Source organism: Lampetra fluviatilis, chromosome 4 (genome assembly GCF_964198595.1).
Source record: "Lampetra fluviatilis chromosome 4, kcLamFluv1.1, whole genome shotgun sequence".
NCBI classification, from domain to species: Eukaryota; Metazoa; Chordata; class Hyperoartia; order Petromyzontiformes; family Petromyzontidae; genus Lampetra; species Lampetra fluviatilis.
The window spans coordinates 27,004,806-27,028,991 of record NC_136278.1 but is presented as its reverse complement, the minus strand read 5'-3'; the positions used below and the strand labels follow the sequence as shown (position 1 = coordinate 27,028,991).

The 24,186-nt window shown below is 42.6% G+C and overlaps 3 protein-coding genes across 9 annotated transcripts in view; 1 reads left to right on the top strand and 2 right to left on the bottom strand.

Moving 5' to 3' along the window:
- The window catches only part of LOC144931710 (peroxidasin homolog), a 65,908-nt gene extending 62,417 nt beyond the window's left edge, over nt 1-3,491 (bottom strand). For all 3 annotated transcript variants that reach the window (XM_078855910.1, XM_078855911.1, XM_078855912.1), the window contains exon 1: nt 3,255-3,491. In XM_078855910.1, coding sequence (XP_078712036.1) covers nt 3,255-3,439 — 185 coding nt within the window. In that variant the 5' untranslated portion in view covers nt 3,440-3,491. The remainder of the gene's footprint in view (nt 1-3,254) is intronic.
- Nucleotides 3,492-5,853: 2,362 nt separating this feature from the next.
- Nucleotides 5,854-16,758, bottom strand: CHCHD7 (coiled-coil-helix-coiled-coil-helix domain containing 7). 4 transcript variants are annotated; one of them, XM_078855906.1, is made up of 4 exons: nt 16,621-16,758; nt 7,939-8,000; nt 7,400-7,498; nt 5,854-7,286 (listed from the first exon to the last, which is right to left on the bottom strand). In XM_078855906.1, exons 1-4 carry the CDS (start codon nt 16,634-16,636, stop codon nt 7,182-7,184), a joined length of 282 nt encoding a protein of 93 aa, XP_078712032.1. In that variant the 5' UTR covers nt 16,637-16,758; the 3' UTR covers nt 5,854-7,181. The 4 variants fall into 4 exon arrangements, with proteins under 4 accessions (XP_078712032.1, XP_078712034.1, XP_078712033.1 ...); XM_078855908.1 differs by lacking the exon at nt 16,621-16,758 and adding an exon at nt 13,967-14,037; XM_078855907.1 differs by lacking the exon at nt 16,621-16,758 and adding an exon at nt 13,745-14,032.
- Nucleotides 15,260-24,181, top strand: ITGB1BP1 (integrin subunit beta 1 binding protein 1). 2 transcript variants are annotated; one of them, XM_078855904.1, is made up of 7 exons: nt 15,260-15,312; nt 17,022-17,123; nt 17,403-17,481; nt 18,384-18,517; nt 20,341-20,433; nt 21,123-21,272; nt 22,262-24,181. In XM_078855904.1, the coding sequence occupies exons 2-7, from the start codon at nt 17,052-17,054 to the stop codon at nt 22,331-22,333; spliced, it is 600 nt and encodes a 199-aa protein (XP_078712030.1). In that variant the 5' UTR covers nt 15,260-15,312; nt 17,022-17,051; the 3' UTR covers nt 22,334-24,181. The 2 variants fall into 2 exon arrangements, with proteins under 2 accessions (XP_078712030.1, XP_078712031.1); XM_078855905.1 differs by lacking the exon at nt 15,260-15,312 and adding an exon at nt 16,654-16,703.
- The last annotated feature ends 5 nt before the right edge of the window (nt 24,182-24,186 follow it).

Here is a 24,186-nt window from a genome sequence, read left to right as displayed (position 1 = left end):
TTTGTGTATATATTTAAAACAAAAACATGCAATATCTTTGCAAGGTTAGCACAAATAAGCAAGTGCTACAATTGCAAATGTGTTACTAAGAGTTTGAAAGTGCTTTATTTTTTTATACTTTAAGAGGAAGCGCTGTAAAATAAATGTACTTAAACCTATAAAAACAGCGTGCGGTTCTCAAGTATCACATATTCCATTGAAAGTTTCTTGGCAAAATAATATCAAATGCCAGACTGACGTAATTACATTTTTTTTCAGTTGTGGCCTTTACTGCTGCCTTACAAAAATATACTGACACAACTTTATAACGATTTATTTACAAAAAAAATAACCACCACTGGCATCCATTTACAGAAGTTAAAACTCTGTCACTGGAAGCAGTAGCAAAATCCGTATTGGAAAAGTTAAAGACTACAAAATTGGGTATATTCAGTGGTGAAAATGGGCCGGAGCACCCCGGAACTCCGTTGTAGGAGTGAAAATGTGGACCCGACTGTGTCTATCTATCACAGCTAGACCCATAAACTAACAAAGACCCCACAGACAAACACAGAGACCCACAGACACGGTCAGAGACCAAAAGACACGCTCAGAAACCCACATAAATGCATAGAGACCCGCAGACGTACACAGAGACCCACAAACACACCCATATACCCACAGACAAACACAGAGACCCACAGACAAACACAGAGACCCACAGACACGGTCAGAGACCAAAAGACACGCTCAGAGATCCACATAATTTCATAGAGACCCGCAGACGTACACAGAGACCCACATACACACCCACATACCCACAGACAAACACAGATACCCACAGACAAACACAGAGACCCACAGACACGGTCAGAGACCAAAAGACACGCTCAGAGACCCACATAAATTCACAGAGACACACAGAGGAGCAGAGAGACCCACAGATGACCACAGAGACCCACAGACGGAGCAAAGCGCCTCCTCCTGAGATTTAGTCTGCGGTCTCGATCTAGTGGGGGGTGAGGAGAATAATTTATGAGTTTCCCCAGTAAAATTATGCCCATTTCCAGTCCTGCTGATGGTCTTCCCTGCCATGGGCAATATAAGAAACAAAGAATGCTAAGCACCTGCAATGATGGTGTTTACATAAACAAGGTGGCATGCGAGGCTTACTCGCATGTGCTGATTGCAGAGTTAATCGAATGAAGTATGCTCCGTGACCCCATATGAAACTAATAAGTATCGGTTCATGGAATGCAGTTTTGATATGGGGAGACGCCATGTACCGCGTTGTGCTAAAATGAATGTGGGGTAACTTCTGTGGAATCTTTTATGATTGCCCAAGCATTGGAAAATGTCAAGCACAGTGGTGACTTCTTATGACGTCCCCTTATCACAGTTCGGACAACTATATTTATTCAGCTGCAGTGGAAAGGTGTCTCACAATTTAAATGGCGAGTCTAGACAGTAATGAAATTTAATACAATGTCTGAAATAACTCCCATTTCACAGCCCACACAAGTGCAAACTATATACAGTACCCATGGCAACTTCTAAATACTGCTAGTCCACGTTTCACGTTAAAGTGGGGAAACGATTATTGGGTAGAAAGTAGTAAAGTACGTACGGGCTTTTGACAATCCAATGCTGGATGAGGATCACCCCATGCTTTGCTGGCCATGACTATTATTTGGTTACCCATCCAAGCACTATCCAGGTCAAATTATACTGAGCTTCCATGATCGGTCACATCGCAGATGACATTGGGTCACGGGCATCGCCAAACTTAATGCAGCCTAATTAAGAATGACACTTTTGTACTCCCATTGTTGTAATGCAAAGCAGGACTTTTACGTAATGAGTTATATCTTGCGTTATCGTTTCTCCTTGCCAAGTGCAGTATACATTTTTTCCCAACAGTGAAGCACGCTTGAAATTAATTGCCTTGAGAGAGTGAAAGTAGGACAAGTGGATTAGAGAATATAGGCAAGTTAATGACATCAAACTGTTTTAAAAAAAAATAAGTAAATGGGTTTTTAGTAGTACACGTCGTAGGCTGGAAGAGATGAAGACAGATGACCAAGAATAATGAACGCACCCAAGATGACTTACATTGTGGACTTACATTGTCGATTGGTGAACTGTCATAATTGCAGGATCGGGCGAGATGGAAGCAAATTGGAGGGGCATTCGTCGTCCAGTAGCGGACTGATAATGCCTAATAATGATGGATGATAATGGTGACGAGTACACCACACTCGCAACATACTGTGCATTAAGTGCTGATTTCCGTGGCCACAACACAATCGTGTTTTGTTTACTCACTAAACAAACCTTTTAATCCTTTACTGCATCTCTCCCTTTTAGGCATTGTGTGAGCCATTCTTTCCCCCCTTCCTAAGCTCCGTGTGCTCATTGTAGTCCTCCCTCTTTTACAAATCGCTCTCTCTCTCGCTCTCTCTCTCTCTCCTGGTGGCAAATGTGTCTGTACGAGTGACCTCTTTGTTAGCCAGAAACCGAACGCGTGTACTCGATTGACGCGCGGATCTCGTTTTCAACACGTCTTTGTGCGAGATGGCTTTCATCCGGATCAGTTCGGACGATGCAGGCGAGAGAGTGCGTGCACTGCACAATCCAAAGAGCGCAACTGCGGTGCGATGGGTCCTTTGTGCTGCAACGACGACAGGAGCAATAGTACATAAATCGCCTGCGGTATGGCAATAATCTTCTTCAAGCACGGGGACGCGATGGGGCAGGATCAATGCCCCCCCACCCCACCGTGCCGCAACATCTCCCGATACAAAAACAAAAGAACTTCGCAATATTTGACGTGATTGATCCGAGTGCTGCAACAACCCATGCGTCCTATGATCAGAGGGGTCGTTGCCCGAAACGTCACCTCGCACATCAAGTGTCCTTTCAAGCCAGCGAGTGCTGTTGGTGTACAAGTTGAGTTTGAGTTTTGTCAGCGGTACACTGATAATCCAGCTGCCACGGCACGTGGTGATGTGAGTGATTGAATGCGATGTGAATCTAAGCGCTTGGTGCACGACCCTGTAGCACTGTGACAATGCCCTGCAGGCACGCGTGATTGAATGTTATGTGAATCTACGGTGCTGCATCCCCCCTGTATGTACAAGAAGAAGAACAAAAAAACCCAAAAAGTCAACGCATCTGTGATGTGCGCTGAGTTGGGGGGAGATGCGCAAATGGCTGGTGGTGATGGTGGTGGTTAGTGGGTCTGGGTTTTGCCGGCAGACAGGGAAACAACTCACAGGATGGTGGTCTGTGGAGCCACTCCGACGGGTATGGTCTCGAGCATGAGGTGCATGCACCTCACCGTCGTTCGGAAACAGAGGCAGCGGCTCGGGCAAGCCTGCACGCCGGTGTTCTGCAGGACGAAGACGACCAACAGCAGACCGAGCAGAACACTCCGGAGGGCCCCCCATTGAAGACGCATTGCTGGCCCCGTCCTTGACGCCCCCCCTCCTCCCCACCTTCTCCCCTTACGCCTCTCCTTCTCTTCCCCGACTCCTCTCTGCTCCGTATTCAATCTGAACACCCTCCCTCTCCACCCCAGCCACCACCACCACCAACAAACCACCCCGGGCACACCGTGGTGGAGGATTTCCAATGCCCCCCCACCCCACCGTACAAGTGGTTGGTCGTTTGTAGAAGGAAGCACGGTTTTCACAACAACCTAACAGTATTCCTCTTTCTTCAATGGCAACTCCAAAAAAAGTTAACTCCGTTCGAAACTCGAGAGACAGAGAGAGAGACTCCGCCTTTGGGCCCGCCCCAACTGAGCCCATTGCCCCGCCCGTGCCCATTCATGACCATGCGTCGTCATCGTTTGGCAGTGACTCACAAAGGGGCCCCAAGACAAAATTGTTTAAGGCTTTGCCTCCACCACCCACTTACCCCCCCCCCTCTTTTTTATACTCGGTCTAAAACAAGTGGGTTCTTGTCACCTCTGCCGCAGCCTTTGCACCCATTTGGTTCTCAATCTTTAAATTTTTAAAAATAAATATTAACTTAATTAGAATAAATGTAGGTTTGATGAAACGTGGATTTCAAAAAAAAAATCTGGCATGTCTTGCACCTCCAGAAAGGGCATCTCGCACTCACAGGGGGTGCGTGCACCCCAGGTAGAAAAGAAAAACCCACTGGTCTAATATATAAAAAACAATAAATGTTATTTTAGTCCAACCAACGTATTGGCTATATTCTTGGTTCTTTCGGTAAAGTAACGTAGATAGAAAACTTTTTGTTAAAATAAAAATAATAAAATTATTTTAAATTTCTTATTTTATTTTTCTTATTTTTATTATTATTGTCTTTTTTGTTTTCTATCTACGTGACTTTACCGAAAGAACCAAGAATATGAATTCCTGCAGTCACGAAAGTTTTAAGTCAAAATTCAACGTATTGGTTGTCGCGGTTGCAGACCAACACTATCGAGCGGCCTATGTTTAAGGAGGCAAACTCCGGACCGGTTTCAACTTTATGGGTGTCATGGGCAGTCAGGCTTGTTGAGAAAATGGTGATGGATTACCAGATGTTATCGGAAAAGAGCACTCCAATTATAAATTACGGGACCCTGTTCAACGCCAAAAGCAATATCGTACACAAAACTCATTGTGCTTTGACTTTCAGGATATTTTTTTAAAACAAGCCTTACAGCTGAGACCCGTAAACGCTGTTGAATAACATTGGTCTGTAAAGCCACTAGGCTGATAGTCGAAAGCGTATACTGTATAATTGTATTCATGCATGGAGACAGAACGAAGTTAGGCTAAATTTCGATTTAAAGCTTTCGTGACTGACCTGTTCTCCACCTGAGGACGGCTGCTTGCGTTGTGGCCGAAACGTCGTGAGAATTATTTTATTGTTTTATTTTTATTATTTTCCTTCTACGTGACTTTACCGAAAGAACCAAGAAGATGAAGTTAGGCTAGGTTTATAACATCGTCAACAGAGCAGTCTCTTCACCCCAGGGACCAGCTGTTCAACATATCCCACTGCGACCAGCTAGCTACTCGTGAGCTTTAGGAATGTCAGCAATGGTTACAGATCCTCAAGACGTGATTATTAGCTGTGCCTCACCTTTTTCGATTTAAAGCTTTCGTGACTGCAGGGATTAATCTTCTTGGTTCTTTCGGTAAAGTCACGTAGAAGGGAAATAAAAAAATAAAACATAATAAATATTATTTTGTTTTATTTTTATTATTTTATTATTTCCCTTCTACGTGACTTTACCGAACGAACCAAGAAGATGTGCCTCACCTGCTTTCACGAGACCTAAAGGACTTCTCTGGCTGTGTGTGGAGGGAATTATGGGACTTGTGTTCGCATGACCAACACACATTAACGGTGCAATTAGGGATGTAGAGTGATGGTGTTGCGTGGCCTCCAAATTATTTTCTAATGGGGCAAATATGAGTTACTGCCTTGCGACTTTTTTAAAATTAGAACCATTAACACATTTGGGGAACCTGGGTGAAGCTAGCCCACGTTCATACGAACATCCCTTTTTGTCAACACAATTCTACAAGAGGGACTCCATGCCGTGCAGTACGTTGAGGTTATTTGAGTCATCTTGCAAACAGCAATGGGAAGTCTTCTTGGTTCTTTCGGTAAAGTCACGTAGAAGGGAAGTAATAAAATAAAACATATAAAACAGCCGTCCTCAGGTGAAGACAGACCTGGTCTTCACCTGAGGACGGCTGCTTGCATTGTGGCCGAAACGTGAGAATTATTTTATTATGTTTTATTTTTAGTATTTTATTACTTCCCTTCTACGTGACTTTACAGAAAGAACCAAGAAGATGAATCCCTGCAGTCACGAAAGCTTTAAAGCAATGGGAAGCATAAAGGAACCGTTCCAGGAACGGTAAAGTTTTATTTACGTACATTAATCCCAGACAGTACAAACATAAAATTTTGTTTTCCAGCACCAGTTGTAATATAATTGTATGATCAAATAACTGAATACATTTCATACAGCCAACAGAGATCAAACACATCCAACACTGGGTGCACACTGCACAAGTTTCCCACAATTACCCACAATCCAACAAAAGTCACCAAGTTAGAGCCTACTAGAATGCAGATGTAACTCTCAAAAAGTGATTTTGCTTCATGTGCATAAGCATTTGTGTAAATCTACTGCACATTATTGACTAACAATGCTCTTTATATCATTAGATATCACCAGCTAAGCAGTGTTCAACTAAAATAGTGCTTGGGTGAGTGCCCACTATGCATACCAGGTGTTATAAGATGCACAACACAAGGCAGTGAAGCAAACTCAATTATTGTACTGCACTTCTATGGGCCACCTTTTCCATGCTGCACGCCTTCACAAACTCAGTGACAAGTGTGGTGAAATATGGTTAAAACACCCCTATGGCATGGCCCTAAGTCGTGGAGCAGGTAGTTCCAAATGTAACATTTACAGTCCTATCAATCCACTACTGGATGAAAGCTTCACCACACCGTGTCAGGTGTTGGCCATACATCACTAATCAGTGCGGGTTGGGGAAGAAGGGTGGCCCCAGAACAGTGTAGACAAAAACTCACCACTGATATGAGCCACGCATGACCTTGGAATCAAACTCGGGTCACCGGGCTGACTGCAATGCGCTAACCACGACACCAGTGCGACAATTCTCTATTGTAATACTTCAAAGTACTTAATTCCTATTCAATAAAAAAAAGTACTGTACACGATTCTATTTTCACAATGAAAAACACTTTGCTTAGATGGGCGCATCATGGTCCCGTGATGTCAGGCATTCTTGGACCATATGTTGCTGTTTACTTCAACCAGATTGGCGAGTCAGGTCAGGGGATATAAACAAATTTGATCCGCCGTAACTGCTGAGGTTCTCCAACACTCTCCCTGCCACAGTGGTTGGCGGTGAGTCACCAAAAAATGTTCCCGGCAGCTGTTGCAAATGGAAACTTGTGGAGTGTGTGCCTAACTTGAGAGAAAACAATCGTTCAAACAAGCATGTTTATTACAGAGAAATGTACAGTCGGTGCACGTGTCAAAATATAACAGGTTGCATACATTTCAAAGTTATTCAGCGTCTTGGCAGTTGTTAATGTTGTGCCTCGTAGGATTATTCACACTGCAGACAACCAAGAGGGTGGAGAAATCGATGTCAATGCTGCTCCAGGTCCTTGCGTTCAAGGATTTAGTAAGGTATTTGTCCAAGTTCCTCCAGAATGTGCTTTCGTTCCTCCGCAGTCGGAATGGCGGGTTCCACTCCTTCGCCCCGGCGTCTCACTATAATTTTGTTCTGAAACAGAGATTTTTTATTCATTTTAAAACTGTAGAAATGTATTTGATATTTGGTGCAAATGTTTTTTTGCGACATGCAATTGGTTCTAATGAATGAAAAAAATAACTCACCCAAAACGTCCTGCAGTTTTTGTATCGTATGAAGTATTTTGTGCATACGTCTCTGTCGTAGCCATTGCGTTCCATGCACTTCCGGGAAGCATCAGTTTCCTTTGAAGCATAAACATCCACGTATTAAAGTTATATTACCATGATTATGAACCAATTATGTCAATTCACAAAGATTTACAGCAACTGTACCAGGCGTAATGTCTTGACAGAATACATTATTTTAAAATAAACAATTAAAATTGTGAATATTATTTGCAATATAATACAATGTTCCACAATCGGAACAAAATGTTTGTACTTTGAAGCATTTATGTTATCTCCCACACTCAATATCAAAATAGAATTTCCCAAATGGCCAAAACAGAGAATCAACAAAAATGTTGCGTACCCTATGGGTTAAAATTTTAATATTCCAAAGTAATGCTTTCTTTAAGACCAGTGAAACAACGTATGTAATATCCTATTAGAATTATTTTACATTTTCTTATAGAACATATGATTAACGTCAATGAAGTGATGCATCGCCGTGGTACTTTTACCTCCAGACACGGGTTGATATCCACATCCCTCAACTTCCTGAGCTTCGACATCCTGCAGTCACCTGATATTCACACACCCAGAAATCATGATGAGGGTTGACATCCATTCGTAACATTGTGATCCGTAACATTTTCTTTGTTCAACCGATAAATGTTGTAAAGCAAATGCAAAGTTAAAGCTTTCGTGACCGCAGGAATTCATATTGTTTGGGTCTTTCGGTAACGTCACGTAAATAGGTTGAAAGAAAATAACCTATCTATGTGACTTTACCGAAAGACCCAAAGAATATGAAATGCAAAGTTGACACTGAAAGCTGGTGACTTCACAACAAATACCACTTGTACTCTTGTCTGAACGCTGGTATTTACTGCACATCTGTATTAGGGACATACTCCTACATGGGTTTGTCGTGATTGTGCTGTACACACTTCTCCTGATGTGTTTCTGGTTGCACGGCATGTTGTTCAGTTTAATGTTCGACGTTTTGCTGCGCACGCTGGGAGCTTCATCAGGAATTGATTTGCAGAAACTGAATTGCAGCTCTTAGCATGCGCACCAAAATGTTGGACAGCATGGTCAACCGGAAAACATTTAGGAGAGCAATGTGAAATCGTGGAACGAATGATGCCTCAATAATTAATCTATCAAAAGGGTGAAACACCGACCTGAAGAATTACAGATCCATTAAACTTATTATGGCATAGAAAAAACTGTGAGTCTCATTTGGAACAGAACAATTAAGCCCAACCAAGCACATGGGCAAGCCATGTTTAAGAAATAATTGCCTACATTGATCACAGACAATCAGATTCTGGAAAAGACTAATGCAAATCTAATACCATTAATGTGTACAAAGGCATTGTGGACTATGAAAAGATATTTGACTCGAAATTAATGCATATTAAAAGGCATTTGGCTCTAAATGCAGTCATACAAGTTCTCACAAACTAAGGCCTACATATACACTGTACAGATAAAATTATACTTTTGTAAAAAAAAATGAAGTTGGATATTGCATGCAACAACAAAATGCATATCAGAAATTAAATCAAACATGGCTGCAAAGCTTTTGCGAATTATCCAGTGAGATTAGTATTGTTTAAACATTCGATTTGGGGAATAAATACATGAACATAAATTCCAACAATAGTAACCATCCTAGATATGCGTACGAGTCATTATAGGCAACGGACATAATCAACAAAAATTGATCTGAATAAAATTACTGAATAAATTAATTACTACACAGTCATCATGGATAAAATCACATACAACAAAATCCAGGACCATTTTAATGATGGCAGTTACACCAAAATCAGCAAAGATCCTACCAACCTCCTGGCTACAAAAACCAATAATATCATCACTAATTCGACTTCTCTAATCGAACCGACCAAGCAGCTCTCTCTAAAACCTTCGGCTGCTAGACCACCCAGATTTTATGGCCTTCCAAAAATCAATAAAGGTACTCCACTCCGTCCAATCGTTTCCACCATCAACTCACCTACCTACAAACTGGCCCGATTTCTGTCTGAGACCCTGCTTCCATTCACGGACAAGACCACTTCAGCAGTACCTAACTCAGCTCACTTGGTTTCTCTAATCAAGGACATTTCACTCTCTCCAGATGATTTGCTTGTCAGCTTCGATGTAGTATCTCTGTTCACCAAGGTACCTGTACCTGCCACCATAGCAATCATTGAAGACTTGGTCCAACAGGGACCGAATCCTGATGTACCAACTTTGGTGAGGCACTGCCTTACCAACACTTACTTCATCTGGAATGGTACATTCTACAAACAAAATGAAAGTACCCCTATGGGTTCTCCCTTATCACCAGTGGTAGCGAATGTTTTCATGGATAAATTTGAAACAGATGCCATCCTGATATCCACCCTACGTCCTTCCCTGTGGAAGAGATACATAGATGACACTTTCGGCATTTGTCCACATGGCCAGCCAGCACTGAACCAATTTTTCAACCACATCAATTTCATACACCCATCCATCAAATTCACCATGGAAGTGGAAAATGATGGCAAGCTACCATTCCTGGATGTTTTGATCGAGAAGAGGACTGATGGCTCATTGGGACATTCCATCTACAGGAAAGCCACCCACACGGATTCCTATCTAAAGCCTGACTCCCACCACCATCCGGCCCAGAAGAACTCCCTCATCAAAACACTACACCATAGGGCCCGCTGCATCTCCGACCAGCGCCACCAAGCCAGTGAACTGGAGCATGTACACCAAGCCCTCAATATGAATGGAAACTCAGAACGCACAATCCGCAAAGCTGTATCCCCAACCATGGGGAGAAAACCATCTGAGGACCCAATCAAGACTATCACCTTGCCATACATAGCAGGTGTTACCAAAAATATTTCCAAAAATCTTAAACACAAGATCCATGTCCGATTCAATACAGTACACAAAATCCGTGATTTGATCCCATCTGTGAAGGATGTCATTCTTGACATGCAATACCCTGGTGTCTACAAACTAAGTTGTGTCTGCGGCAGAAGTTACATTGGGGAAACGAAACGACATGTACCGGACCGCGTTCGCTAACACAAGGCAGATTTGAAACACGGTTTGAACAAATACCTCTGCCGTGGCTGATCTTTGTTATAACGCAGTGGGCTCGCACGATATTGTTTTCCGAGACCAAGGTACTCTGCAAACCTTTGGGCTACTATCAAAGATTTGTCCATGAAGCCATCCAGATATATAAACAGACACAATTTCAACTGAGAAGATGGGTATAAGCTGAGCAATAATTGCAAGGACGTTATTAACCAAGCAAAGTCGTAACTTGCTGTGGTGCTTCCATCCTTCCTGCCGTTTGGTTGTTATCTCCGACTCTCTGAGTTGCATTGCCCTGTTGGGTGCCTCTGCATTAACGGGCTGGGGTCTCACTAACATGGCCACCTCTGCTCCCTTAGCCTCGATGTATTGATGGTTCTGGCTGTGTGATGGGCTGTGTGTCTGACTGGCGCGACCACCGTTGCGGTGGTTCTCTTGCGTGGACGTGCTTGCCTCACAGCGCAGTTGGCAGCACCGCAGCTTGTGTTACACATAGACATGACATTAACCTGCGAATCCCCCTAATCTCCCTGCCTAATCTCTCCCATCAACATAGTACTAATCTCCCATTAACACTGCTGTTGTGCGCATATGCGGGGGCGATACTCTTATGCGGCGACGGATGCGGGGATGGAATTCCTTTCCAGCCTGCTTGCCCTTCGCCACATATATAACGTCTTGTTGTAACAGCTCTCTCGCCGTGTTTCTTTCCACTGCTGGACATTTTTTTCCACCTGAGGACGACCGCTTGTGTTGCGATCGAAACGTCGTGATATATATCTTTTTTTATTTTTCTACCTACGTGACTTTACCGAAAGAACCAAAGAGTAATGACGATAACGTTAGGCTCAATATAAAAATTCCCAAAGCAAGTCATATACTGCGAGCTTTCTAAAATATTAAAGGCATCTGTGAGTGGGACAACCTGAAATCATGAGTATGTATAACTCTGGCAGTTATTAAAGGAATTGAAGAATAACAACGATTAAATATATGAGCTGAATAAAGAAAAGCAACATTATCAATGTGCCTCTAGAAAGATACATCAATGTATATTACCTACCATGACACTAATACAAATATATACACGGTATATATATACAAATGGGCATTGACAGAGAAAAAAATGGAACAAAAAGCTGAAAAAAGCAAAAATAAACATTCCAAGATGCGCACTTGTCATTACACATGAATAAATAAAACTGTGGAACACATGCAGCATGCATCATATTGCCTGTTAAAACGTGGGCTTGAGGCAGGACACACGTCGCTAGTTTAAGATATGACGCCAGTGATTCTGGACAAACCACAGCGTGGCACCGCGGTATAGATCGATATCAGCTCATTCAGATGGGTTGTTAGATCGTGAGATAACTACTTTTTATCATGGGACCTCCTTTGTACCAAAATATGAGAATAGGTTTTCCCCTTTTTTCTGGCAACAAAACAGGTGTTAAGATGTTAAAACACCAAACTCAAACATTTTACAAGGAATCATGTGTGCATTAACCACAATACACTTTTTATTTTACCAGTATTGTGTCCACTGAGCTTTTTCGCTCTTTTTCAGAAGCGACATGTCCACAAATGATTGCTCAGAGTGGTTTATTGTTGAAATTTATAGAAGCCAAATACTCTCAACGCATGTTTTTTCTAAATTTGGAGGGGGAAACTCGAAGAAAAATCCACACGACCACGGGGAGAACATGCATCAGGCGTCAGGGTCGGAATCGAACCCACGACCTCCTGTAAACCAGGCAAGGTCGTTAACATCTCGCCACTGTGATGATCAGGGTCGGGATCGAACCCACAACCTCCTGTATACCAGGCGAAGTAATTAACATCTCGCCACCGTGATGATGATGAGAGACATGCAAACTCCAAATATTCAGCAGGCATCATCAGGGTCGGGATCGAACCCACGACCTCCTGTGTACAAGGCGAGGTAATTAACATCTCCTAGCCAACGCAGCGCCCTCCAGAGGTGGTTTGCGGCTTTGAGAGGTCTTCATTGAGCAAGTAGCTAATAGATCATGGGAAAGACTTTTTCTTTCAGATTGTAGTAATTTGTCATATTGTTTTACTTTTGGCATATAACTGTGATAATTAAGTAAATTTTGATTGTAAGCTGTACTTTTCTTCTTTTGAACCCAAGTATCATTTCAAAATCTCAATGCGCGAATGTAAACGGTTCAATCGCATTTTTATTTAAATGTACACACCTAAGTATCTCGTACACAGCCCAGCAGCCGTACTGCGTGCTATAAATGCATCATTAGGGCAGCACTGATTCAAGGCAAGAAAACTGTGAACCGGTTTCGAGAAGAGTCTCATCAGCAGTTAGCCTCGCTTGAATCGATCCTGGCGAACTTGCAATAGGCAAGGACTTTATTTTTCAATACGGGTCCTGGTTCAGACATTCCTTCGTTTTGTATTCTCCAACACCGATTGGATCATATTGCTTCAAACCCATATCGTAAACAAGAGGGTTAATATTATTCTTGGGTCTTTCGGTAAAGTCACGCAATACCAGCAGGAAGCGTGACAGCTGATGGGACACTGTAGATCGAAACAGGTCTATTGAAATTGCTTGTTTTTAAACCATTGCTGCTGTAATTATGCAATGCCAGAAGGTGAGTTGAATATTTTTGTTTTACTTTTTGTATGTTGAGACGGATATAAATAGGAGACGTTCCTTCAGTCTCAATACCGAAGGGCCTTCCCCCCCCGCTTGAACAAATTAAACAAGGAACAAATTGATCATTGGTTTTTTACCCTTTTATCTGGCAACAAAACTGACACTTTTTTTTACAAGGAGTCATGTTTGCATAGACCACAATACCTGCAGTCATAATGCAAACAAAAATCATAACTCTGATAATGTATGCAATGTCCTTAAAGTTGATTGGTCCACACCCGAGACAGCTTTCCTTAAGAGCCTAGTCTCACATGGTGTTGGACCAGATGACGCCAAAAGGCGCACAACTCAAACTTATCTGTTGCCAGATAAAAGGGTAAAAAACAATTATCATATTTTTTTACTGGCAAATGAGGTTCCAATGGGGTAAGGCACAAATTGTCACAACAGCAGAGCACGTAAGACACCGGTAAATTAGCTTCGCAGTGGGAACACCCGTGCACACGACGCATACGCTGTGAAATCAAAGTGAATCGGGCGACTGAGCCTGAGATCGCCCAGACTTTTAATTAATTTACGTGGAGTTAAGTTCGCGATACCGATCACAGCCCACGCAGCGGACGGGAGAAGACGCGCGACCCCCTGCCTTGTCGAGAACCACTTTCACCGCAGCGTCGTCATGCTCGTCCCATGGGAAGTAAAATTTGGAGAATTTATAAAAAAAAAAAATTAAGACAATTACCAAAGATAACAAGCAAAACAATTGTTCGAGTAAATAATTAATAACGAAATTTCCGCACCAAAAATCACAGCGGCTGCGACTTTCCGTCGCACAAGGGCAGCGAGCAGGGCACACGTGGGGCAACCCGGAAGTTTACCACGCCGGGGGTGGGTGGGGGACAACTACGGATAGCCGGAGTGGCCAAAAATGAAAGTTATAACGCGATTTAAAAAATAAAGTTTAGACAAAATTTTGATTTAAAGCTTTCGTGACTGCAGGGATTCATATTCTTGTTTTTTTCGGTAAAGTCACTTAGAAGGGAAATAATACAATAAAAATATAACATATAAATTCTCACAACGTTTCGACTGCAACACAAGCAATCATCATCAGGTGTGAAATCCACAGCAATAAACGTCGTGAGAATTTGTATTGTTTTATATTTTTTATCATTTTATTATTTCCCTTCTACGTGACTTTACCGAAAGAACCAAGAATATCAAGTCTAGACTTTTAAATTTCTGGTGCCGACTCCAGTTTCCACGCCTGATGGAATATTTTCTGGGGTACCCCCAGAGGGGGGTAAATATTTTCCGGAACTCAGCCCCGGATGAAATCGCCTTCATTCTAGATTGGAAGTTTTCGTGACTGCAAGGATCCATACTCTTTGGTTCTTTCGGTAAAGTCACATAGGTATAAAAGAAAATAAATCACGACGTTTCGGGCGCAACACAAGCGTCCGTCATCAGGTGGGAAAGCATGATCTGCTGCTGAGGAAGTACTGTTGTTAAAAGGTTTGAAATGGGTGTAGCCCAAGGGTCATAAAGAAATGGCCGGGGCTAGTGATGTTAATGTGAGAAATTAGCATGTAACTGTAGAAAAGACTATAATACTATCTTACATCACCACATCACCACATCACCACATCACCACATCACCACATCACCACATCACCACATCACCACATCACCACATCACCACATCACCACATCACCACATCACCACATCACCACATCACCACATCACCACATCACCACATCACCACATCACCACAACAATACCACACTGCTCTACTCTACTGTAATGAAGCAGGCACCGCCTTTTATACCATCACGTGTTATGGGGCATACCATCTGGGTCTTCCGCAATGAGGGGGGGGGGGTTTGGACAAATGACATAAGTCAATAGGCGCGTTGGTAAGTACGTTAACGTTGCACTAAGTACTCTCGCTGATGTAATTTAGTAACTGCCTTAGCTATGGTACTGTATAAGTATTTACATTTATAATTTAATACTATATACTACGCTAATAAAGCAGGCACCGCCTTTTATACCGTCACGTGTCATGGGGCGTACCATCTGGGTCTTCCGCAATAGGGGGGTTGGTGTTTTTGGTGATCTCATAGAAGTCAGTAGGCGCATTTGGTAAGTCCGTCAACGTTGCACTAACTCCTCTCGCTGCCGTCATTTACTAACTGTGCAAGTGTTCACGTCTATAGTTCGGAGTGTTGTTGAGCTGTGGACAACAGCGGCGCTTACGTGCAGGAAGTGTGTCTAAAGCCGTGGAACATGCGTCAAGAGTGCCACTGCAATGTGTGCGATTCGGATTTTTTTTTGTTTTTATTAACCGCGTTTTTATAACGCCGCGACTTTGCTCGTAACGTTGACGAAACGTGTCCGTTGTGTCACCCCCGTGTGCCATAATCCTTAATGGAGATTAACGCTGCAACGCTCTTGTTGTTGTGAACAGCGAGGCGCTTGGAACGCGCCCCTACTTTCTTGAGACCGAGTGACCAAACGTTACATTTCCCAGCGCGCATAAGCACTGGGCGTGATGACCTATGTTTATACGCTGTAAGATATATAACCTGCCAAATATTTGATGTGGCATTTTGTATAGTCCATGAGCGCATACCGGATTATTTTCATTTGCCGATACCAGTTGAGATGGCAAAACTTAGGAGGTTCCAATTTTGCTATGTGGCAAATGCCAGTGGTGCATACCTGTCAACCCCTTACCAGTGCCTACTACCTTATTACAGACACATTCAGACCTTATTGGTCATCCCGTGCCCTTATACATCCCAACGTTCATCCGAAAAAGTCCCATCACAAGGGACAAACGAATAGACAACATATAATAAAAATTGCCCGTATTGAGATAGCTCTATGCCGTGTGGACCTGAAGACGCAATTTCCCTGTACAACAGGGGTTGGGAACCTTTTTTCTGCCAAGGGCCATTTGGATATTTATAACATCATTCGCGGGCCATACAAAATTATCAACTTAAAAATTAGCCTGTTATATTTGGTCAAACATTTAATTAACTCACCCCTAATACGATGGCTGGAACTGCTTCTCTTTGGTGAGGCGTGTGATGTTAGCTGGTATTGATGATGTTGCTACTCGCAACTGCTTTTCCAGGTTTGCTCCTAGATTTATTGAATTTCGAGTCCCGCCTGCGGTTGCCTTGGCAGGGCCAGACCCAAATGATTTCGCGGGCCCTATACGACCTGCGGGCCGGACGTTCCTCATCCCTGCTGTATAAGAATACGGGTAAACCGAATGGGTTGACAGCCGTGGTGGTGTCTATGATAACCGTTTGAAATGAGAGGAGTTATCAAATATTCATAGTATATCTCACCCGGATTCGGAATAACGCTGGCGAACACAGTGGAACAGCACACACGTCCAGAATAAACACGTCACTCGAGAGCCAAACATCATCTCACCTCCTGGCTTTGACATTTCTCCTCTTCGAAGACACCGGTGGTGGGACCATCAACCGCATGGGAACATCAACAAGCCGTTCGTTGTACGCATCTCCTTCATGAATGGAAAATAAAAGACAAACACAACTTCACAATCCCATTTCTGCTATAATAGACATCACAAAGGAATTTGCTTTTGCGCAGAGGCTATGGCGAGTAAGTCTGACGTTCTCCAAGCCCGTATTTACAGCTGCAAGGGTGGGGTTTTTCTTAAGTATGGTAAATGCCTCATGCATTAAGTATGATAATTATGCAAAGCTGCTATTTTGTTGAACTCCAGCTGGTTTATGTGGCACCCACGAATGAATGTCAATGACTAATGAAACATGAATTTCGCGTGTTTGTTTTTCCCTTCTCCACAGTTATATCAGGGCAGGCGACGATGAGCAGGCATGTTTCGCAAGGGGAAAAAGCGGCACAACAGCAGCAGCTCACAGGGCAGTGAAATCAGTGCAAAGAGCAAGGTACTGCACGCACGCACACTGCAGCTCTCCGATGTGTTTTCGGGTTGTTGCTGCTGCCCCAACAAGCCACGCACAGCGTGACGTGGCTCATGGTTATGCCAATGGCATCACCTCCCATCCAGCGACACACGTGGAAGCAGAGGCGAGACTTTCTTCCCCAACTATATCCGTGTTATTCGATAATCTGAGTGCTCGAACAGATCACGATAGATTCATCGATGGCTTAAATCATTGGATAGCGAAGCTCTAATTTTGTCATTGTCGGTTTTGTCATTGCAGTCCATAGACTCCAGTTTGGGTAAGCTCTCACGCACCAGCACTGTTGCAAGCCTCGACACCGATTCCACCAAAAGCTCCGGTAAGGACTGCACAATTGTAGTTCATAATAAAGGGTTTTGGGTTAAATCACGTAAGTAGAAATGTGTCGTAACCCTCCACCATCCGACACAGCCAGTAAAGTTTGTCACGTAAACACAATGCGCCAATTTTACTTAGGCGATCTAACCCAAAAACCGAAAGCCTACGTGTTAAACTGACAAATGTAATTGTTTAGCCACCTACGAATTAGCACGGTTGGCTACGTACGGTACGAAAGAAGTTCAACATACATAACCAAAAGCTTCCCTGTTACTGTTGTCGTTGTTAAGGTGGTCCTGCTGCTGCTGCTTTGAGTGTTTGCAGGGCTTCATGTCTCATGGAAACATCCACCACAGACCCTACACCCCACCACACCCAGAGCTCAGCCCCAGACAGCATGTTTAACTATTTTCTTTTTTTCTTTTTATTGCGAGCTGCTGCAGAAACCACAAACATATAAGGGGAGTTTCACCCATTGAATTGTCGATTAACAGATAATTTTAATCGGGTAATACAATCAAATGTATCACGCATATAATGTACATAAATAAAAAAAAGCATCTATTCGTCCACAAGCGATTCAATGCATTGCATTATTACAACCTACACCCCTGCTGTGTATACGTCCATTTTAGATTGTAATAATTCATTCATGTCCTTAATTATAACTTACATTTCTCTGTCAAACCACTGCTGGATATCAGCCTCTGAGTGTCATGCTGATCATGGGGGTTGTTTGACCGGACTTCAACGCACTGGTCAGTGCGGGCAGGTTGATTGAAGGAGCCTAGGACTGGTGCAGATATCACTCACCACTGATGTTAGATGTAAGGTTTTTAGCATAGTGCGCTAACCACTACACCACCACTCCCCCCCCCTTTCCCCCCCACCTATCGATATAAGGTGTTGCGAATAGCAGTGCGAACATCGCCGAGTTCCGCGTGCGGTATCTGGGAGCCTTGGAGAGAGTGCGAGTGGGAGACTATGGGGCTCTGCATACCCCAGCAGACATAATCAACTGCATCGACTTAGCCCAGGTAATGCCTCCACCATTTGTACAGTATTACCTTGTTATTCACAAAGTTGCTATCCGCGATTTTGGCTATCCGTGATTTGAATCTGGAACTCTACACGACTGCATCGAGAGAGAGAGAAAAAAAGTGATGACATCAAGTGATGAGAGAGAATGTAATGCGAGAAAGGGATGAGATAAAATTATGCAAGACAGAGTGATGAGATTAAGCTAAGTTCGTTGATAAACTATTCTGTAATAATCTTGATTTGAAGCTTTCGTGACTGCAGGAATCCATACTCTTTGGTTCTTTCGGTAAAGTCACGTAGGTATAAAATCAAATAAATCACGACTTTTCGGGCGCAACACAAGCGTCCATCATCAGGTGGGAAAGCATGGTCTACTGCTGAGGTCTGTAGCACACCATGCTTTCCCACGTGATGATGGACGCTTGTGTTGTGTTGTGCCCGAAACGTCGTGATTTATATTATACCTACGTGACTTTTCATCTTCTTGGTTCTTTCGGTAAAGTCACGTAGAAGGGAAATAATAAAATAATAAAAATAAAACATAATAAAATAATTCTCACGACGTTTCGGCCACAACGCAAGCAGCCGTCCTCAGGTGAAGAAGATGTGTGTCGGGAAGACAGCGTCTGTGGCGGAAACGTCGTGAGAATTATTTTATTATGTTTTATTTTTATTATTTCCCTTCTACGTGATGACTTTACCGAAAGAACCAAGAAGATGAATCCCTGCAGTCACGAAAGCTTTAAATCGAAATCTACGTGACTTTACCGAAAGAACCAAAAAGTATGGATTCTGTAATACTTAAAAAAATCATATATGTTTATTAAAACACATTTTTGTGTTATGATTATTTTAATGAATGTACCGTCTTATTTGTTTAAGGTAATTCATTAAAAATATAGTTTTTTTCGTAGGCAAATATCATCCGTGAAATTTGCTGTTCATGAACATGTCCGGAACATATCCATATTAATGTTCCACATAACATGACACATGTTCTTAATATAACCTTTGGTTGTAGCAATGCTGTTGTAGCAATGCTGTTTTAGGTTTCTTACACCTGAAAAAAACCTACCTCTTAAGTTGTGTTTATACCAGAATCTAACAGTCCCTAGCCATGTACATAATTGACCAAATATGGGGAATATTATATTCTTGGTTCTTTCGGTAAAGTCACGTCGAAGGGAAATAATAAAAAATTAAACAATACAATTTTTATAGTTTTATTTTTATGATTTGATTATTTCCCTTCTACATGACTTTACCGAAATAACCAAGAATATGAATTTAATTTGAAATCTGTTCCTACCACCAGGTAAAATAATGGTTAAACTTACCTAACACCATATCAATTCCATTTTGAACGCTCTAAATTAATCCATCCTGTCACACATGAATTACCAGTGTCATTTCTATGTAATGCACCTTGAACGAGTACAATGGCATCGGAATCAAATGGAAGCTCCACTGTCATCAGGACAGAGCTGTTTAACGAGATGCTGTATCTGTGTGGTGTATCCCGTCAGAATATTAACTACGTTAACTTTAAATTTCGATTTTTAAAGCTTTCGTGACTGCAGAGATTCATCTTCTTGGTTCTTTCGGTAAAGTCACGTAGAAGGGAAATAATAAAATAATAAAAATGAAACATACGGACGCTGTCTTTCCGACAGCCCTGTTCTTCACCTGAGGACGGCTGCTTGCGTTGTGGCCGAAACGTCGTGAGAATTGTATTTTATTATGTTTTATTTTTATTATTTTATTATTTCCCTTCTACGTGACTTTACGCTAACTTTACTTTTTATCCCACTTCCAACAGCAATATGGAAAGCTTCCATTTGTTGCCTCTGAAGAAGAAGTCACTCTTCTCGTTTCAAAACATGGCATCAAAATGATTGCTGCAGATCACTTGGTGAGTAAATAGTTGACATCCTACCATTTACTGTCTTGCAAATCAGAAAATGCGTCGCAACATATTTGAAAAGCACATCACCTATATTGTTCAGGTTAATCTTTCACTCTTTTGATGTAAAAAAAAATACGTATCAAGGCTTTATTTTTTCGTAATTACATCTATTACCACCGAAACGATTATTTGATTTACACGTTTAGATGATGCATTGCTACAATTGTACAATAATATTCTGGGGAATCCTGCATTGGAATTCTGTGGACATACACAAATCTGCAGTCAGTCCACCATGCAGAGGTCCTGTGTGTTGGAACTGAACAGCCTTGAAATTCGTGCAATTTTCCTTGCATTTTTTCCACACTGGCTAAAGAGCTTTTTGAGGGTAATGCTGTTCGAGTGTTTGCACAAGTTAAGGGAATTAGCAAGGCAAAGCTACATTTCAGGTGATTATGTATGCTTTGTTGCATCATTTGTGCCAACTGGGAAGAGAAAGCACTGGTGGTATCAAATAGTTTTCAACAAAAACATTTAAAGATTTTGGCTGTGGCCCATCATAAAAGTGAACTGCAATTTGGACCCATTGCCGGTGGCCACTTGTCCATAAACTTCACGACATCTTGAGCCTGTGCACAGTTTACCCGAACTGTGCAGAGAACCGTGATGTATTTATTTGTTGTCGTTTTTTGCAGGACGTGCTCCAGCGACACCCACTCTACCTCATTGTGCTCACGGTTTGTTTTGACGATGGATTTGGCATGGGCAAGCATCTGCTCGCCCTCAAGACCGCGGAGCCACATCGCACCGAGCAGAGCCTCTGGGTTTACCAGTGCAGCAGCCTGGTACTTGCACCGACAAGGAATTTTTGCTGCCAATTACACGATGAATAGGAATAATGCACAATGCAACTATAGACGGAACACAACACTTTTTTTTCTACATCTGTAGTATAGCAGATGCACGAAGGCGGTTTGCTGCCGTAGTATAATGGTAAGCTTCTCGGACTTGCAATCCAGCAGTCGTCGGTTCGATTTAATCTCCTGGCACAGCGATGAATAAAAAAGCTCCTTAAATCCTCCCGCCTCCATCCACCATTAGTATAAATGGGTACACCGAAGTTGATTGGCAAGTCATGTGCGGTGGTGAATAGTGTGGGTACTCCTACCTGAGAAAGGTCCTCTTGCCTGTAGTGAATGCCCTTCTTGCGTGGGAAAGAACTTGCAGGGCTGCACCTTTACCTTTATTTTTCATTTGTTAAGCCACCTCTGACGAACTCACTGAGAATCCATCGAATCTCGCCAGGCCTCGGAAGTTAAGCAGAGTCGCGCCTGGATAGTGCTCGGATGGGCGACTACTGTGCACATGACAGGTGCAGTAGGTGTAGTGGGTGGTCGAGCGCAGTGCAGGAAAATCCACTCACCAACCCGCATTGACCAGGGTGGTGAAGTATGGTCATATATCCCTCGTATCCTTACAAGACGTGGGGAGACCCTCATTCAGCAGTGGATTCAACAAAATGGGCTGTACATCTACACGCACATTCACGACAGCAATTGATATGAGCCCTTGGATGTTTATTGTATGTTTAACTGTATTGTTTGAAAAAGTCCAATAGCTTCAAACAAACCCTCGAAACAGCAGGCTTTGAAAAAAGCAATGGTGAGCTAAAGGTCAACATTAAATTACTACCATAATGCAACCCTTTTTTAATTGAGACATACCCGCTGTGTAGCATTTTATACCAATCCTTTGACACAAGTGCTGTCAACATGTTTTAGCGTGTTGTTTTATCATGGCTGTCTACTAATTTCTTTTTTCATATTTCGTCCAGGATCAAGGACAAGCTATCTGCCGTGCAATGTCATCTCTGTTTGACGTGGTCCTGGGTGCAGTGAAGTCGTGAGGACATGACAAACAAGCACAACTAAATGTTGTACCTAATCACTCGCCGTCAAGATGTTTTGAAAAATGTCAAGATGGTCAGGATAAATTATACCGAGAATGCCGATTTGACACGGCAATTAAAATGGAAGGCACAATCTCAATGATGGTTAACTGGCCTGCAGAGGATTGTTGGATAACCCTCACCTTACAAATTGTGTGTAGGTGGTTCTTAACTGTAGTATTGTTTATATTTAACAATCACTGAACTTGATCAAATGTAGCACTTTCCCAAAATATGAATGTACTGTACTGTAATACGATGGCACACTATTCATGTAAACACGTGATTGTATTCTTGTGCCATGTATAGACACGGATCGGCCGATATAAAATTTGTTCTGAATCTAGTATAATTGAACTTGACGGAAATTCGATCGATTTAACCTTTGGTATTTGAACTCGCACTTTTCCAATTGCGAGTCATGCACTCGAACAATCGTTGTGACCAAAAGGCGTGGGGAGGCCTTTATCCAGCTGTGGATTGACAGGGCTGGATGACAAATTATATCGCCCACAAAATAAAGAAGCCTATGGTTGTAAATGCTCATGAACAAATGGCTTGCCCAAGACAAAGCACAAGTCATGATTGCTTCTGTACTGGAGGCTAAGCAGGGAGAACACTGGTCAATACCTAGCAGAGGTCGCAAACGGGTTTTGATTCCTTACCCATACCCGGCCGCACCAGGGTCGCAAACGGGTACCCGTACCCTACCCAATACCCGGCTACCCGTACCCGGCCGGGTATCGGGTAGGGTACCCGATTGCGACTTCTGGGATGAAGCCATGTTGCAGGCGTGGGTGGGTTGATTCTAGGAACTTGAATTGTGAGAAGAGACAAGACGTTGGGAAATGAGTGACAAACGGTGACTCACCAGTGACTCACGACCTACCCGTACCCGGCCGCACCAGGGTCGCAAACGGCTACCCGTACCCGTACCCAGTCGGGTACGCGTAGCCGGGTACGGGTATGGGGTACCCGATTGCGACCTCTGATACCTAGACTACAAAATGCCATCCGGGAATGCCAGATCACGCTGGCACATAGGAAGGCTTGTAGCCAGGCTTCTATTCATCTATATTGAGCTGCTAAAAACCCTCTCGAGCCAGAATCTTACAATACAATTGGTTACGGGATTTTATTTTTTTATTTTTTACTATTAAGAGTTGCACATCGGGCAGAAATAAAGCAGTTCCTCATTATTGGATATCGCATGTAATTGTTTAGTGTTACTCGGTTCATCCTGATAACTAATTTCATGAGTATAAATGCATATGGTTGGGATAGTGTTTGGTGGATTTAATAACAAGTCACGAACAGCTCTTTGTCAATCCACTTCCGGATGAAGGTCTTCCCTGCACCATGTCGGATGTGGGATTTATTTGACACTGTATGTTACCACAGTGGTCAAGACGAGATAGTGAAGGGGATATCCAAAACCAGTTCAAATGTCACTTGCCAATATTAGCCATGGCTGGGAATAAAACTCGACTCACCAGGTTCATAGTGTATTGTGCTATGAACCCCTTTTTTTAAGACATTCATATCTAACTACATTTTTTCTAAAGGGGAATTAGAAAACCAGAGCAGTACATTAGTGGATAAAGTTGATGCGTATTTGCGAACCTAAAACTGTTAGTTTTTACTTTGTTCTCTAAGCTTTTGATCAATGTTCATGATTGTCTTTAAAATGTATCGGTCGTTTCTTCTATCCAACCCTGTGATGTACTTGTATAAAGGAATGCATTCACAATTTGTATTATTCACATTTCATAGTTTTATACAACAATAAAAACGCATTTCAAGGAATGTTG

Excerpts from the sequence above, each read along its gene's own strand:
- CHCHD7 (XM_078855906.1), bottom strand. Across the intron at positions 7,499-7,938 it reads ATATCAACCCGTGTCTGGAG|GAAACTGATGCTTCCCGGAA; the intron begins GTAAAAGTACCA and ends TATGCTTCAAAG. Across the intron at positions 7,287-7,399 it reads AAAACTGCAGGACGTTTTGG|AACAAAATTATAGTGAGACG; the intron begins GTGAGTTATTTT and ends TCTCTGTTTCAG.
- ITGB1BP1 (XM_078855904.1), top strand. The coding sequence starts at position 17,052 with ATGTTTCGCAAGGGGAAAAAGCGGCACAACAGCAGCAGCTCACAGGGC. Across the intron at positions 17,124-17,402 it reads AAATCAGTGCAAAGAGCAAG|TCCATAGACTCCAGTTTGGG; the intron begins GTACTGCACGCA and ends TTGTCATTGCAG. Across the intron at positions 17,482-18,383 it reads CGATTCCACCAAAAGCTCCG|GTGTTGCGAATAGCAGTGCG; the intron begins GTAAGGACTGCA and ends TATCGATATAAG.